The 18,936-nt window shown below is 35.8% G+C and overlaps 1 protein-coding gene across 1 annotated transcript in view; it reads left to right on the top strand.

Moving 5' to 3' along the window:
* The first annotated feature begins 685 nt into the window (after window positions 1–685).
* Window positions 686–18,936, top strand: part of ZPLD1 (zona pellucida like domain containing 1) — a 34,445-nt gene continuing 16,194 nt past the window's right edge. The window contains exons 1-4 of the mRNA XM_077117575.1: window positions 686–791; window positions 11,657–11,877; window positions 14,707–14,888; window positions 16,260–16,332. Of these exons, the coding sequence (XP_076973690.1) occupies window positions 686–791; window positions 11,657–11,877; window positions 14,707–14,888; window positions 16,260–16,332 (582 nt within the window). The remainder of the gene's footprint in view (window positions 792–11,656; window positions 11,878–14,706; window positions 14,889–16,259; window positions 16,333–18,936) is intronic.

Here is an 18,936-nt window from a genome sequence, read left to right as displayed (position 1 = left end):
CTTTCTCATCAGGATTCAGTATTTTCATACATCAGTATCAGTTGTTATTATTTGCCAAGGAACAGTCATTAGGAGAACTATGATGCCTTTCCAATGTGTTTTCATGTTCTTCCTTTTGCTTTATCTTTGTGTTTTCTGAGAAAATAATGCACAAACCATTGATGTCGAGAGACAGCAGTAGTCTGGAATTCCTCTGTTGAAGAGTAAAAGGGTTTAGTAACTGAGACAATTCAGTGATTAAGAGCATTGAGAACTCTCTCAGAAGTCAGTATTGACTATTTGAATCCCTCTGGCTAAGCTGGTGTATTAAATTGGTCAGCCCGCTTAGCTAGGAGATACTTGGTTTGAGTTCTTTCTATTTATAAGAAAGAATTTTTTTTGTTTTGCAAAACTTTATCTCTGATTTATACCTTAGCTCTTCTACTGCTAAAGCTTGACTTTATCATCCTTAGGAAACTGAAGCCAAAGAGTAAGAATAATATGGAAATATTGTAACCAAAATTTCTGCTTTCATGGCTGGTAATTATTGCTGATAATCATCAGGACTTCAGTGAGCTTTGACAGCATGGATGTAAACCACATATCACTGAAATCAGTGGGGTAGAGACCAGCCTCCATCTTTCCAGGGAGTGGGAGTGAAGGTTGGTGATGTTCACATGATACTCATTCTTTCGTAGGTTTTGCAATGGAACAAATATGGTTGCTGCTGCTTCTAACAATTAGAGTGCTGCCAGGGTCTGCGCAGTTCAATAGCTACAATTGTGATGCCAATCTCCACAGTAGATTTCCTGGTAAGTCTGAACCTAATCGTTTCTCTAATTGCATCTGCAAAGAGTGATTATGTTTGAACAGTAAATTATTTAAATATATATGGAAAATGGAGGACCATCTCTTTATGTTAAGCGGATATTAACAAATGGCAAATGACAAAAGACATTTTTCTGGAGTTCAATTTATATCCACATTAACATACAAAGTGTTCATCATAGTTAATATTATTATAATGACTGCTCATAGATTTGAAAAATATTGCCTAGTGAGTGGTTAAAATTTCATTAAAAAATTTACCTAATTGATGCCTCTTTTTCCCTCATAAGATAATTCAGATTTTAAACACTGCCCATTTATGCTAATAAATGTATTTAGGAATAATATTTAAGAAAATAAAAGTAAATATTATGCAATATTAAAAAATACAGTTTCAGTGAAATGTTGTTCACCACCGAAGTGTACATACCAGCCTCAGAATGACTATATTAAAAGCTAATTGCCTGCCAATAATGTAACAGATTGGAGATTTTGACCATATTGATGGACGTGCTCTAAGGTTCTTAAAATCTGCACTGAGAAGGAACCCAACACTTCATTTAAGTACCCACCATTTTACAGTCCTTGAAGTTATAGAACCCAGGTCAACATTTATAAAATAAATATTAGCCAATTTGGAGCTACCTTTCCAAGTCTACCATGCAAACAGAAAGACTTTTTGCCGTGGTTTACATTCTCCAAACCTACCATCACTTCAAGGTTTGGAACATGCTAGAGGAACAACACACCTGCAAAAAACAATGAATAGGTGGTCACATAGTTGATATTAGATTTCTAATTTTTTTGAAGAGAGGTAATCTGGCTTTCTCCAGAATAAAGACCAGATCATGTGAGAATGTTTTCATGAACCCAGATGTAGTATGCAAATACTTGGCATGTTCAGTAAAATATAAAGGTAATGGTGGGGAATGACTAAAAGTAAAGCTAGAAAGGTATGATGAGGCAGGGTTGTTAATGGTTTTTAAAACTACAAATGGGATATTTTTTCATAGAAAATTCAAACACATAAAAATTAGAGATTATACATACTGATCATCTAACTTCGTTTCTTCTCTCTCTCCTTACTATCACCATCCCTGGAATACTTTAAGGTAAATTCATTTTATCTGTGCATGCTTCAGTGTGTGTATATGAAGAACTTAAACATAATTGCAATATTATGCATCTAATAAACAAAATGTAATTCACTGGTATAATCTAATACTCAACCAAGTTGCAACCACACATTGCACATCAATTCAAAACAGTTCCTCATCTGTCCCTTGCTTTTTAAAAAAAATGTTGTGTCTAAACAATTAGGTCATTAGTCTCGTAGTATCCTGACTCTTTGGATCTGGCTGACCGTGACTTTGAGGTGTCATTTCACAGGCTCCTCATTCACTGTACATGTAAAGTAATTAGAGCGAGAGGTGTGAGTAAGTTCAGTCTCAGTTGTTTTGAAATATACATTTTGTGCTATGCCATATAATGAAAACATTTTGCCTTCATTCTGTAGGTGATGAAGAGCCATTGAGACATTTTGAGCTTAAGTGTATATATAACATGGTCACATTTAGTTTTAGAAAATGACTCTGGAAATGTGTCAAAGATAGAATCAAATTAAAAAGGACTAGAGATCGAGCAAAAATATCATGAAGGCAGTCGCAGTGGGAGCAATAGAAAAATATTAAGGGTAATTTTTATGATGGACTCAGCAGAACTTGAGCACTGATTATATTTGGCATATGAGAAAAAGACTAGAGGAGGTTCTGAACTTGGACAACTGGATGCTGAAATTGTTAACTGACTCCCAAAATACAGGACACTAGCATGTTTTTGAAGGGAAGTTTGGGCTTGGAAATAATGAGTTCAAGGTGTTTTTAGACCTACTAGAGGCAACTTCTCTTGAGCAATAGGAAACACAGACTTGGATTTGAGGAGAGAGATGAGAAAACAAAGATAGCTACGTGAGAGCAGACTCCCGGTTTAGTGAGGAATGAATAGAGGGTAGGAAAATGAAAGCCATGAGAAAAGACTAATGTTTAGATAACTTTGAGGGTGATGGAGTAGAGAGGAGTAACCTGACTCATGAACTGAATGAGGAAGTGTTTCTCTTGGATTAAAGAGACCTGAACATACATGAGCAAAGAGAAGTATTCAGAGCTTATAAATAATAGCAAAGAAATAATTGATGTAATGAGGAATGAAAATATGGACAACTTCATGGCCCAGGTGGTAGATTTAACCAAGGAAAAGTTGAAGATTTTTCTTTATTTTAAGAGTGAATGCTAGAAAAAGACCCAGGCAGAGAAATTGAAAGAGACAGCTGTGGCCACTTAATAAAGGAGATGGTGACCTTTGTGAGTGTACAGGGCCAGAAGCATGGCTGGGGCCACGGAACTGTTGGTCAAGTCATGATTTTGTTATGGATAGGTAAGAAGGCTGCAAAGTAAACAGGTGGGTCCACAGAAAGGTTCAATCTGATGTAATTGTATATTTATAAAGATAAATAAAACATGTCAATAAGCCAGAAAGTGATGAAGATAAAAAAGCAAATATTTATCATATGGTAAATAAAAAATCGTAATAAAACACCCATTTACAATGGTGTCCACTGACCACTTTCATCAAAAATCATCTGGGGTGATTGTTAAAAATGTGGATTCCATGGCATCACCCCAAACATGTAGTGTCCGAGTCTCTGACTGTGCTGGAAATCTGCATTTTTAAAGCCTGCAAATGAGTCTAATGTTATTTACATTTGAGAACATCTAACATAGTATATACTGTTATTTTCTTGAGTCCATTATTTCAATTAAAAGCACAGACACAGGAGCACATTTAGTACTGCCTGGTTTAGAAAACCCTGGCTTAGAAACCAAACAATCAAACATTCCAAACACATACATGAACATTGTTGCAATTTAAAATCTGTATTTTTTTTAAACCTAAATTCCAGATAAAGCACAAGAAGTCCCAAGACAGGAATTAAGTCTCATAGGGGCATTATTTTCAAGTAAGCCCATTTTTGCAGGCTTGCAGAAAACAGACCAGAGTGAGCACATGCAATATAAAGGTTAATTACTCATTTTGCTGTTGATTTGCGGCTTCTCTTCTACATCAGGTCAGGATCACCCTTGGTGTCATCAGGGAGCTGCAAAAACTGCTCAGATACTAGGCAATGGGATGGAGTGAGAATGAGTCTGGCAAAGGAGAGGGGCTATCTAAATGCAAAGTAATATTAATAATCATGAGATTAATCATCTCACCCCTGACCTTTGCTATTTCATGGCATTAGAACTATTTTCTTTAATATCCATTGCATTTATCCTTAGATGAAGGGAACTATCATGGTCTAATTCATTTTCAATTTGGAGGGATACCATTTAATTTTAAAGGTAGTTAACTCTTGGCTGTCCAAGCTAAAGGCAAGGGACAGACTCATGGACACTGAAATTAAGTTGTGCTCTTCCCTGAACAGAACTCAAAAAAACAAAGTTAACTTTCACGATACGAATGAATTATTTTGCCAGACTGAAATAGGCTAAGTAAAATGTTCTTTGGCTCTGGAACTGCCCCCTCTTTTGGTCGAGGCTAAACTTTCAGACTTCTTGAGAAGTCTTTAAGGATACAGGCAGAGCCAAAGCTAGAAAGAGGTCTTTGGCAGACGGAAAGTTTGTGGTCTGATACAGTTTTATGGTGAAGTAACTAATCATGGGAAACTGAATAAAAAGTCGGTGTTTCATAATTTGTTGTTACCTCCGGACACTCTGTCCTGCAGAGAGTTTCAGGGGAGCCACTTGAAAAGAAAGAAGTGAGCTTCTTGAGAGGCAAAAAGCTGTTTATTAGAGTTACTCAGTTGATGATGCACCTTTGGTACTGTTACTATTTTTAGAACAGTGTTGACATCATACATGCTAAAGGAAGACATGCAGTACATGCACACATATCTTAGACGTGTACGGGAAATGTTTTTACCTAAAAGCTTTTTATCAAGAACCAGCCATGAGGAACACTTTGTAAGAGGGGGAAACACATTGTGAGAGGGAAAAACAGGACGCCTAGCTGACGCCACCCCACAAGGCCAGGCTGTTTTCAGCCTTGTTGTGAAGCTTTCCATCATTCTTATGGGATCTTAGCTGCTGGGCGCTCTGCCATAACTTGTCATTTGGCATTCCACTTAAAATAACAATAATAGGGAAGAAAACAATAAGTTCCATGTACTGAGTACTAGGCATGTTACATCACTTTCTCTTTTATTCCTTACAACAAACCTACAAAATCCTTTTTCCCCCCTGCACCCTCATCTTATGAAGAGGAAACATGACCAGATTTGGGTCAACGTTGCAAAGTTAGCAAGTGACAGAGATATAAAATAGTATTTCTTCCACCAAACCATGATGCTTTAAAAAGAACATTGAAAGCAAAGTTTAAAAAATGATGAATAGATGGAGAATCACAATGGAGATCATTATTATGTTAAAGAATCTGAAAAGTCATGTGTTTGGGAAATTTTGTCTAGCTTTTCTGGAACTTGCTTTGCTACAGAAATATTTTTTTCCAATAATGCCTGTTAGTATTTCAGTGAACAACAGTGTTCCACAGGAAAAAAAAATCGAGAGACATTGCTTTAATAGATAGACCCGTGGGTAGATCAAGCAAAATGAACTGCCTACCTTGTGTTAGGTTTTGCTTGTCTGTTTCATCGTGCCTAAAGACTAAGTAAGACTGGATAATGGAGTAATTATCCCTGGGATTATGTTCAGGTCCTCTATGTATACTAGAAAGGTCAATTTTCCTGCCTTCCTACTTAGTCGTGTTTTGGTACCCGAGTTGTCAAGAGGATGTCTGTGATCCTTTTTTGCACCTGTGGCTGCAATTGCTAGATGGGATGAGACAGAAGAACCAATGCAGGTCACTATTGCCGATCATATTCTGATTAATTGACAGCAATAAAATGCAGTGGAGAGCAGAGCAATTAGTCAGCAAGTTTACTGACACTGACTAATTCAAGGTTCATACTCTCCTTAATTTTAATAATGAAGTTCCTAATTGTCTGAATTTTCCAGTTCCTGTGCTTAAGTAGATAGCCCATATACTTTTTAATTTTCTGATTGAAAAGAAATGACCAAACTCTTCTGATCCCACAGAATGTGGAGCAGCACATGCAGGTCTTCCTCTGCGTTGGATTGCAGATGAATTTCCTACAGCACTGGAAAACAACAGCTTGCTTTTGCTAACGAGAAACAGATGTGGTGATAAAAAAACTGAGGTGGCAAGAAACCTGTTCAATATAAAGAGAGAACTTGAATTCCTAATCCATTTTAAATTCTTCCTCAGCTGTTGGTATTTTGTGTAGATGAAATATCAATACTCCTTTAGGACTTCTTGGTTTTTTCGCACTAGAACCTCAATATTGTATAAAAATTTGTTAAGAGAAAATGTAACTTTAAAAAATGAGTAAAACAAAATGTGTAACATCTGTTCTCTAAGCAATTTGTAAGCTTATGTAGTGCCAGATATTACTGCCCTCATTTTACAGAGATAGAAGTGGAAATGATATATAAATAGCTCTTATAATCTACTAAGATGGTATAAATTAGTTTGGGAACATTTATTGGATTCTAGGAAGTAAATTATTTTCAGGTGAGATTTCCGTGGCACTACAATGCAATGTACTCTTCACTAGGCAGAAAAGATTTCTCCTACTATCTTGCATAGTTTTTGTTTATGCTACTAGTTTAAACTAATACTGTTTTCAAGTACATGTATACCAGGTTGTGGATACAGCTTAACCATATTCACACGAGTACCTGAATCTCAACTGCACAGTCTCTACCTGCTCCCAGGAGACTCATCCCCCCCGTCCCAGGTTTCTGCCAATTGTGTTCAGAGTTCCCAGGGAGGCATCTCATACATGTTCCAGAAAAATGTATTCACATCCTTTTCCTGTGGAATCCTTGCCAAAGTTTCCCAGCTCCAGTCTTTGCTAGAAGTGCTTTTAATAAAAACACTACTGCACTTGGCATAATTGCTCTCCAAGGTGGGCTGTGCGCATCCTGCAGTTATTAAACTGCTGTGATTTGAGGAATGGGGTTGAGATGAGAGCAGGAAAAAACTGACCCTCCTCCCAATTTGGCCTCACACTCAGCTACCTGAGTACTAAAGTAGATTTACTTAGTGCTTAGTCTCACAAAAAGAACAGAGTTAGATATGTTTATTAAGTATGTGCATGATAAGCTAAAAGTATATTGCCAGGAATTCTGTCTAAAGGGAAAGGCGTAATTAGGGATTTTATCATTCTTTTGGTGTTTTATGAAAGGAACTTCATTAGGGATAATGAAAATGATATTTTTACTCACATATACAGAATAGAATGTTTCCTCCTTCCCCCCACTTAGATGGGGACCCGTGTATTGTGAACCCCAAATCAGGATACATTTTTACCCAGTTTTTTACAGGGTTGGCAATGTGATAGGATATTCAAACTTTGCATAATTTTAGAAAATGAGAGACAGAAATGTCCCTTGTCTGACTGGCAGGTGAAAAGAGTATATTTTACCTAGAATTCAACTGAGTTCTGTAATTGTATTCCTGTGAAAACCTCAGCTTTTGATTAATAGGAAAAATGATCATTTTGGCAATATAACTGTGCATAAGCTCAGTAAACAGGCTTACCAATTTGAACATATATTTAAATTTAATACTGAAAACAAAACATTAAAAAAATCCCCAAACTTTAAAGTACTTATTTCTCAATTGTCTGTGTTAGCTTGTACTTACTAGGTTGTTTAATATGCAGTTATTATTCAGAGGGATATCACACTTCAGACCTGGGCTGGGAACAGAAAATTCTCAAAAAACTTAATTATTGAGGGCAACTGATTCAGTGACTGAAAAAATATTTTTCTTCCTCTGGCAAAAGTTGCCCTTTGACATCTTGAAGCATAATTTTTTCCCTCAAAGCCTCACAAATGATAAAGTTGTGCTGAATGGATGTCTTTTGTATTTACAAGCAGGAAAAAAATGTACTCCTCTGAATGGATAGTGAAAAGTCTTTAGAAAATAGGGTTAGAATGGAGTTGAACAGCTCTCTTTTCTTCTACTGCAGAAAACCTTCAGTTTGTTACCATAGCTTCAAGTGGGATCAACTTGTAGTGAATTCTGTTCCCTTGTAGAGATTACAAGTTTTTAGATATAAAGCAGAAAACGGAAGTTAGCTCTACATCTGGACAGAGTAGTCTTCGGTATTTTTTTAGGAGATTCTAAGCATCAGTCAATTCTCTTGAAGAGAGATGAAGAAGCCAGTCTTTAGCTGGTTTATATTAAGTTGAATGATATCTCTCTGTTGTTATATATTTATTGATATATATTTACTTTGATGTATTTTATCATAAGCCTGTAATACAGTGATACCCATTCTCTATTCCAATGAGCTTAAAATGAATTCTTAGTGAGAAGTTGACTTGTAAGTCAGGTAGACATTCTGTTAGCTGAAAGACACCATTTTGTATGTAAAGGTGTTCTATGATCTTGCCTGTACCTTCCACTCAACCTCATTCCTTGCCATTGCTTTTTCTGTATTTTATATTTTACTGAAGAAGGTACTTTCAGATACCAGCCAGGTCAGGCATAGTTCATACCTGGAAAATTATTCATGCTTCTCTCTCTGTGCTGTAAATTTCCCACTCCCTTATGTTTCTAACTGCTACTAATACTTCAAAACTCAGCTCAAGACCATGGTCTCCTGGAAGGCTTTCCTAGCAGCTGGTTTGGGTTAGCCTTGTTTACTACGTTACCCCACAGCTCTCGGCATACCCGTTTTGTCAGTGTGGACCACACCAATCTGTCTGTTTTCCCTGAAAGGTTGTGAGTTATTTGAGAACATGGACCACTCCATTTTGAATCCTCAGTGCACAGTCTAATGCTCCAATACATTATGAGATTAGTTAACTGTCTACTCTGCAGGACATTGGTGAATATAATAGCCTTCCGCCTCTGGAATTTCAGTTTATTTGAAGACAAATATGCCAATACATATATGATTGTATGGATACGATGGTACAAAATGAAGGGGGTGTTATTTAGATTTAGGATCATGCAAACCTTTGGGAAAATGACAATGTAATTTGAGACCTGAAGGATAAGTAGAAGTTACTCAGGCAAAGAATAGGGGTTTCTGTATTCCAAGCAGAAGAAACAGCACTGATTGAAGGCCCTGTGTGTGAATGTATATGACCTTATTAAAAAAAATTGTGACAGTAATTTTTGAAGAATGTTATATGTAATATGATGGGCCAATCTTAAGAGTACAGATTGAACTTTTAACACATATATACGATTGTGTAACCACCACCCAGATGAGGGTAGAGAACATTTTTATCACTCCCAGACTTTTCCCTGTGCCTCTATCCCAGACAGTTCCACCCCAGAGATAACACTCTCTGGTTCCTGTCACCCGGTGTGTTGCTTTCAAGGAAATGAACTAAGGTCAGCGTGACGAATGGAGGGAGTAGGTCTGATAGAAGAGGAAGATGAGTACGCAGAGGCTGGCAGATGCCAGATCAAGGAGAGTCTTGAGGATTTGTTTCAAGATTTGGACTGATGGCCTAAGTGAAATGAGTAGCTATTGAAAATCTAAGCCAGAGGCTAATACTTTTCAATTTACATATTGGCAGCTGTACTAATTGAAGGGAATTAAGAGTGGAAGTTAAGGAACCAGTCAGGAAATGAATGTAATATTCCAGCGGAAGGATGATGGCGGCCTGGACCAAGTAGTAGCATGTAGATGGAGAAAAATCAATAGATTTAAGATTTATTTTGAAGGTTGTGGACTCCAAATAAATATTTTTTAAAAATGAACTGTAAGAACATCATTTAAACATTTTAGCTGCATTTAAGCAATTAATGTTACTGAAGGCTAATAGAGTTTCCCCCCAATTTAAAATCATATCTGTTATTTTTTATGTTAACAAATGCACGTCCCAATTAATTTTATTTTCTACAAAACAGGAAATATTGCTAGGAGTTTTCTATGACAATTAACCCAATGTTTGCCTTTTGGACATGAAATCGAGCTGTTTTTCTTTTTAGATAATTGTAATAAGTTTAAAATCATAACCAAAACCATACATTTCCATATTGATTTATTCATATCCTCAAAACAGGATTCACCTTACTACAAAAACCTAGTGTAGAGAATAGTCACTCCGAAGAGATATGCTGTTGAACAATTCTGCCCTTCTATTGGGAGTGGGTTATTAAAGGAAATTAATTCTATGCCAAAAATTCTTGAAGGACATTCATGTATCATTAAGGTGAATATCCTGTCATTACCAAGAATATATTTCATTTTGCTTGGTTTTCCATTTTTGAAAAATCAAGGTCATTTCTACAAATAGCTTGTTATGGGTTGATATGATGAAGTCCTAACAGCCAGTACCTTAGAACATGACTTTATTTGAAAAATAGAATTGTTGTAGATGGAATTAGTTGAAATGAGTTTACAGTGCAGTATTATGAACCCTTAATCCAATATGACTGCTATGCTTATAAGAAGAGGAGAAGAGACACAGAGACACACAGGGAAGATGGCCAGGTGAAGACATAGGTAGAGATTGGGGTCATGCTTCCCAAAGCCAAGGAACACAAAGGAATGCCAGTAATCATCAGAAACTAGGAAGAGGCAAGGAAGGATTCTCTTCTACCATCTTCAGAGAGAGAGCATGGCCCTGCTGACACCTTGATTTCCATCTTCTAGCCTCAGAACTGTGCTGAGAGAATAAATTCCTGTTGTTTTTTAACTCACCCAGTTTGTGGTCCTTTGTTACTGCAGCCCTAGAAACCTAATATAATACCTAAATTCATCTTTGTTGTCATTGTTTCTACATTTCGAAAGCCTGATGCTTATTTTGGGTTCTTTAATTGGTAAAAGCAGAGTGTTGAAAAAGTAGAAAGATTACCAAAACTGTTTAAAGTAAAAGCTTCTGCCCCTAGGAGATATCCTATCAACCTACCTCTACATTTTCTATATACATTTTCTTCATTATATGTAGGAAAAAACCAAATAGAGTTAGGCAAACATTTTGTGAGTATGTGCATCTTCTCACCTCTACAGAAATGAGATGGTTCCTAATCTGACAACTCATGGAATGGAATTATAGAGAACTGTGCTAATTGCATTTTCATTTCCATGTCTAGTTCATCCCTTTTATAGAGGCATAAGTGTTGGCAAAATTTTCCTAGAGTAGACTATACATTTTGCTCCTAATATCAACACATTTTTCGTTCTCTTTCTCTAATGTGATTTAATGCACTAGAATTCTGATGGAGGGTTGTTGTTTCTACATGGTAAATAAAAGGGGATTATCCAAATATCAAAGTGCTTAACCATTTGGTGTAGGAAGATTTGTTTCTTCCTTACAGTTGGAAAATGCATTGATTGTAGTGAGTTTCACTACTCCAGAGAGGTGATCTGGATAATTCAGTTACTCTAGTTCTGAATTTCCTCAGTAACCTTTTTCCACTCAGTTCTTCAAGTATTCAACAAAACTCAACTGACATTAATGCACATGTACTGAACACCTGGCACAAGGAAACAGAGAGGAACCATAGCCTCTGTTCTCAGAGATCTCTCTCTAACAAACTAAATCAAATACTATTTTTTTCCTGACTATTTTTCTTGATAAATTGCACTTTGGGCTACAGCATATTCAAACACAGAAATGAGTTAAGCAGACCAAGGAACTGAATATATAAAGGAATGCTAAAATTATTCTTGTAATTTTTCTGTGCCTCTCCTGTGTTTTGTGGCTTACATTTGTTTTTTTTTGGTATATTTTTATTTCAGCTGAAAGAGACATCAGTGTCTACTGTGGGGTCCAGGCCATCACAATGAAGATTAATTTTTGCACAGTACTATTCTCGGGTTATTCGGAAACGGATCTGGCACTGAATGGAAGGCATGGGGATTCCCACTGCAGGGGATTCATAAATAACAATACCTTTCCTGCAGTGGTCATTTTCATCATCAATCTTAGCACCTTGGAGGGCTGTGGAAACAACTTAGTGGTAAGATTAGTGTGAAGTTGTGTGCTAAGTCTGGGGTCATAACTAAAATTTCCTCCATGTCATGATATAATTTGAAGCCCAATCTATCTTCCATGAAAAAAAATTCCAGTAAAACTAAACAAAGTACTTTCCTTTGCTTGTTTGAGGATTCTGCTCAAACATACAATTCTATCTTGCAATAATGGTACTGTTTACAGTAACTGAGCAGTTGAAGGGCCTGCGATGGGCTGTGCTACCTTAAGCAACATTATTTTGTATGAGTGACATTGAGGGATGTTTCTCTACAGTTTATCACTAGCTGTTTTCTTCATGCTTTTTATGGAAGCATCTGATCATACAAAAAGGGATTGTTCCAGTTAGTTTGGCAGTAAACCACTGGGCCTACGCTTCTTAGTGACCTCACAGTCATAAAAAAGATAGCAAATAGGATGAGAAACTTGAGATCTTCTAGATTTGATGTTTACCATGGAATGATCAACACCAGTGCTTTGTAAAAGAGGGCTGTGGCATTTCTAGGCTGAAATTCTTCATGGTGTGGGACTGCCCTTTTTACTTCAAAATGTTATCATACCTGTTCTTAATCGTAAATCCAGTAGAACATTCTCTCTACTCATTGTAAAAATCAAAATAGCACTCTAAACACTTCCACCCTGAATGGGAACCACAGGTCTATACCATGCATTTATTTGGGCACTGAACCCTCAAAAATAGCATTGAGAAAGGAATCAAGTCTCCAGGGCATTTAAATTACCTGAAGTAAAAATACTATGATTTTTTGAGAATTAATTATACCAAAATTCAGTTAGTACCATTTCTCATTTTGTTCATTAAATTATAATCTTATTTGTAAAAGGGGCGTGGGGAGGGAGAAACAATAAGTACAATCATTTAGACTGGTGAAGAATGAAAAACCGGTTTTTAAATCTTCACAAACTAGAGTTTAGATTTAAAGAGGAAGGTTAGATTGTTTTTAAGGCAAAATTTCTAAGACTGGCTGGTGGATGAAACATAGGAATAGGAATGTGATTTGAGTTTTCTTCTTTATCTTCCCCAGAGGGCAGTTAGAATATTGTGCCTGTGACTGTTTCCCCTACGGGTTGGGTATTGTTGACTCTTTTTATTAAAAACATTTATTCATCTCTCTGAGTTGTGTGCAGAGAGGTTATGAAGTGGAGCCCAGGGAGAGAGACACAGGTTCATTATTATATGTCTGTGCTTCCTCCTGGAAGGAGAGAGCTTTTGTAGAAATCATTAGTATTTCCGTCCCTTCCACTATACCTCATCATGGCACTTTCTTCTCTGGATTTAAGTTACCTTGTCCTTTTGCCTAGAAAATAATTCGGGAGAAAATCCAGGGAAAGCTTTTGTATATGTGTGCCTTTTACTTTTTTTGAAAAGCTGAATAACTCTGGTATAAAAATTTCTGTTTGTACCTTTCTTCCTTTCCTTCCCTCCTGTCTCCTTTCCTTATCCCCACCCTCCCACTCTCCCTCCTCTCCTCCCTCTCTTGCTTCTTTCCTTCTTTCCAGAAACAGAATTGGTATCTTTAGCTAGTAAGTCAAGTAAGAAGAGAGAGGAGGGAAAGATTTACTTATTTTTCATTTTTGCCACAGATGTTATAAACTTTGAAGTCTGCTTTAAGGGAAATCCTGGATGGGCAAAATCAAGTGGACTACTGAATGTTTGGATTATGATAAAACTTTTTCCATCCATTAAGATTTTTGTTTAATCATAAATGTGCAAATAATTGCCTCAACTTGCCCATGAGCCATTAGGCCCTTGCATAAACTTTATTCTGTTGTTGAAAATAAAAGTATTACAGTTCTCAGTAATGTCTGCTTAAAGTTTTTTATTGAGTGCCTGTCATATTCAACGTGGTAGAAGAAGCTGTGTCCTGCTCTGGTCATATGAAGGTCAAGAGCATTATTTATTATCTAATGAAAGCTAAGAAATATTGAGAAAAATACACACATGGACAATATTTTTACATAACTTCTGGTAGTTTATGAGCTCCCTGAAACCCTTCAATGAATTCTGGAATGAGAATCTGTGTGAACGAGGGGACCACACCAAGATGCCCAATCTTTGGAAGTGTGTGGCTGTCATTCATTTGTTCAAAAATTATTTATGGGGACCCAAGCTGCTAGTGACTGTGCAATGCTGAGGATCCAAAGGTGAACAACAGGGTCCCTGCTCAGAAAGAGCTCCCTTTAAAGGTGAGGGGACTGCCAAGTAAGTAGGCTACTCATGTACTGTGACTGCTGCTATGATAGATGTAAGCATTATAGGCAGAGGAGTGAGGAAAAGGTTCCTGGGTTAGTTGAGAACTAAGGAAGAAGTAGGATGGTACCATGGTGAAGTGAGGGAGAGGAAAAGGCTGAAGGAGTATGCCCAAAAGCTGGAGCAAGGAGGGAGGGCTATAGTTTATCTGTGAAATCTCAGGTCTGGAGCACTATTAATCAAAGGTGTAACCTGGACATACGAAGCTAAAGTGGAACGTAAAGTCAGATTAACAAGGGGTCTGATAAGCCATGCCACAAAATTTGGACTGTATCTGTGACTGTTATCAACTTTCTTGTGTAGCACCCTGAACATAGGAAATCTGTTGCCTTTCACATTTTTGAATTGTAGAGTAAAGAATCTTTGAAAAATATGAATTTCCACTCAATCACTTATAAGCATTCTATAAATATAATTTCAAAATCACGTCATATTACACTTGAAACGGAACCTAGAAATTATCTTGTCTAATGTCTCTATTTTGCAAATGCAGTTTCTGAATTTCTATACAGCCATTTAATCATTGAAATTGATCTGCCATTCCAACAGGTAACCACAATTCCTGGAGTCAGTGCTTATGGAAACACAACTTCAGTACAAATTGGAAATATTTCAGGATATATTGATACTCCAGACCCACCAACAATCATCAGCTATCTACCTGGGCTTCTCTACAAATTTAGTTGTAGTTATCCATTGGAATATTTGGTTAATAATACCCAGCTTGCTTCGTAAGTTTGCATTTTACTCTTGCTTTTCCATATTATCTTAAGTTTGAGTCATTTCTTATCCTTTAAGAATTTATGAAGATAGCAAGATTTGTTGAGAATGGCTGAACTCAAATAATGGGAACTATGTTAAGTCATATGTATATATGTGCATAATTGATAGGATCCATATCTTCCAAATAAAAACAGGTTCAAACTCTGACTCTGAATTAGTTAAAAGTCAGGTATCTGTCTTGGGTTCCCTTACTCTCCTCAGACTTGTCCAAGAACCCCATGTGAATGTGCATCCAGAAGGCCCCACTGTGTGGTTCTAACACCAGAAACATTCAATCATTACACTAGTGGACCCTGCCTGGCTTCCCTCTCTGCCTTCCGTTAGGCAAAGCCCTTTCTATCCAGACCCCTGCATGGTGCTGATGATTCCGCAGGAGAGACAGCATGATGCAGAGCAGAGATGCTCAGGCCATGGGACCTTGAGGTTACAGTCTTTACTCTGTGGTCACACATCCATTCAGTATTCTGAAGCACATACTTATATCCAGTATTATATCCACAGGACAACATAATCCTCTGGATTGGGCAAATATTTTTGACAAAATAAGGAGTGAGCGAATGAAAACTTTCCCTCTCCAATCTCTGGGGTTTGATCACATGAAGGCCTAGTTATCGCTTCGTGGTAGTCACAAGGTGTCCTGGGGGATGTGGAGGCCATGGTCTGCTTCAGTTAAAAAAATACTCAGAGTTGGTTTTAATGACACAGTGAAGATAAACACCTTGGTCAAAAGCAAGGCTTTGATGTGGAAAATGAGAAATGAAAGGTCTTGAGTCAAAAGGATACAGGCATAGATGGAAACAGGTCATTGGGATGTCGAAATCCTTACTCCTTATTTCCCGTCCTATTCCCACTAAACTCATTCCCGAACTGCAATATCCATGGTGAGTCATTCATTAGCCAACAAATATTTTCTATAGACCCACTATGATTCATACATTGAACTACGTGCTACAAGCCCCTACTCTTGTACTTCTATTTTAGTGGAATTGATGAACGTGTATTTGCAGCAGACAGATTCAAATTCATATGAAATAAAATTTTCTGCAAAAAGTCTCAGATATGCTATCTAAAATGAAAAAAAAAATAGATGGCTTTATAAATAAAAAGACCATGAAGAAGTGTTTTTCTTTACTCGGTCCCTCTTTCTTTGGGATTATTTAACTGTTCAGCGTTTTAAACAATGTGCCCCTCCCCAGGCCTAGTTAAAAGTGTGTCAGGCTTACAGAAGAGTTTTGGAAGCTTACATCGAAGATTCAGTTAAACTAAAACTTTTGATTTAAAATCTCATCCAGGCATTCCTTTTTCTAAACCTGTTTTAGGTCCTCAGCTGCTATTTCTGTGAGGGAGAACAATGGCACATTTGTCAGCACTTTGAACCTGCTCCTTTATAACGTAAGTTGATGGGTGAAGGATGTTATTTTCTCTTTCACTGTTGTGAGGAGCCATTTAGGTGAATGGCTTTTATATAAGAATCTACTGAAAGCCCCAGAATCCTCATTATACTTTGGTAACATCTATCCATCTTTACTACCATTTTCATCCATCTTAGTAATAAAAGTATAAGAAACTTCATTATTTCTAAAAAGTTGAAAAATGATTTAAATTTCAGATCAAAGATGTGATTCTGTATAGTTACTTGAAGTGTCTCTCTACATTCATTTGTATATGTGTGTGTAAATTATAGTCAAGAATTTGAGAATAATATTTTTGTGATAAAAATATAGGAAAAATCCAAATGATACATCTCTTGGAGGTATGTTTGGTGATGAATGTGTTAATATTTTAAAACAGGTTTGTGCTGATGGTAATTCTGTCACATCTGAAATAATTTGGATTGACTGCATAGTATTGTCTAAACTTTTGTCATGTAAATATGGACAGTGGCAGCAAAACGTGAAAAATACATGGATTTCTATTTATAACTGTAACATTAATCCCCCAAATGATATTTCCATGTTGATTAAAAATTTTTATTCATACATTTTAAATGCCTGATTTAAATATCAATTTTTCAATCTATCAACCAACATTTTTGTAAATTATGAATCTGATTTTTGCATTATTATTCATGACATCATGGCACTGAGTTATAATTCATACAACTGATTTAAAAGTCAGTGCTTTATACTTAGAATATAATGAGCTATAAATATTGTAGTAGGACATTTTCCAAAGGCATTTAAAAAAATCATGTTTATAAGTTTGTAGTCTGACACCACAGAGTTCTAAATAACAAATTAAAATGTGTTAGGAATGAAGATTGCTTTTCTGTCATTTCTAAACTTCTTCTGCAAGGAGAAGAGCCAAGTTTCTTGGTTCTCTGATACTCAGCAAATATGCGCCAATATTTGTTTCTCATATGGACAGAAATTTACTATTATTGTGGGCGATAGTTATATAAACAACTTAAAATGGGAAACTTTCTGTCAATTTATACAGTTCTCTGAGGTATAATTGGGGTGACCCAGTTGGATTCAGTATTTGTTATAATACCATGAAACAAAGATGAAAATCCTGCTCTTAAAAAAATGAAAAATATAGCCACATGGCATTTAATGATGTTATTATTTTCTGTGAAATTAAACTGTTCTTTCTCCACCAAAGCAGAAAAGCAAAATTTAGGATTTGAGGACGTATTTGTTATTAAAATATCTCCCTTGTCATTAGAAATAGTAATGTAACCCTGTTGCAAATCGACATTATCCTTCAGAGAGTTTCTGGAGTCTAAATGTTAAATCAAAGATTATAATTTGCTGAATACTTTAGGATTTTAAATCTATGGTAAAACTAAAACTAATTTTTAATATCGGACTGCAAATGAAATAAGTACTACCAACATGCTTATCATTTTAAAACAGCTTGCAATAAAATATTATTAGTAGTTGAATTAAAAAAATTAAATTGAATCTAAAAAACCAGATTTTTAATAAAATTCAACCATTTTCCAGCAAACTAATTTTCGAATGGGGCAACTTCATGGCAGTTTGCTGTTATAGGACATTAACAAATTAGTAATTTACTTTAGAAAATTAAATCAAAATTTGGTGTATTTTTATTAATTGGTCTAGAATTATGTTTATTATTAGTTTGGAACATTAACATTTAGATACCTAAATAGAATTTAATTGTAGCAATTCAAATTAAATATAATTTTTTATAACCATTAAGGACCAGGTATTTGATTTTTAACCCTTGGGCCATAAAGGGAAACTATGTCATGTTACACACCAACTATCACTATGCTCTGATTAATTATTTTGAGAGGAAAAGAGATGTATCCAATTTAGATGCAGTACAATTGTTAATTTCTAAGTGATATGGGAGTCAATAAATGTACTCACAAGAATTACAATTATAAAAAACTGACATTTTTGGCTGTTATATCTGTTTATGCAGATTATAGCCATTAGACTGGCCCTTATTTTTATGTAATATGTATATAGCAGTTTTCTCCTCTGTTGAAGGGGAAAGAGAGTATATATTTATATATTTGAATTATAATTAAATTTTGGTAAATCTGAAGTGAGGCATATGAAAATTATGAATATTTTTTTTAAAGTTGGAGAAAATAATCTAAACTTAATAGGATTAATTTCAAGACAAGTGCAGTACTAGGAAAAATAAAAGCAACCTTCACAAAATAAAGTTAGGAAATTATCTCTTAGAAGCAATTTCAGCAGAAAAAAATTGATGGTTATTATTAAACCGCAGCTGGATCATATATCATGTGCAAATGACTCAGCAGTGGAGAACTTCTAAAAAAAGTAAACATTCCTCTGGCCAATATTGATGTATCAAATACATGTGAAATAGGAAGACATGGTCCTTAATGATTGTAAAATATTATATTTAATATTGATGCAAGATTAAGATAAAAGGATTTATAGTTAATGAAGTGTGGCTTTCTTGAATAAGTTGGAAATGGATGCCTAAAAAAAGATCATTAAATAAAAATACTATCAGAAATGATTAGAGAAACTATTATCACTTCTTACA

Source organism: Tamandua tetradactyla, chromosome 10 (assembly GCF_023851605.1).
Source record: "Tamandua tetradactyla isolate mTamTet1 chromosome 10, mTamTet1.pri, whole genome shotgun sequence".
Classification (NCBI taxonomy): Eukaryota; Metazoa; Chordata; class Mammalia; order Pilosa; family Myrmecophagidae; genus Tamandua; species Tamandua tetradactyla.
The sequence above is the reverse complement of the archived record's forward strand: the minus strand, read 5'-3'. Positions and strand labels throughout refer to the sequence as shown.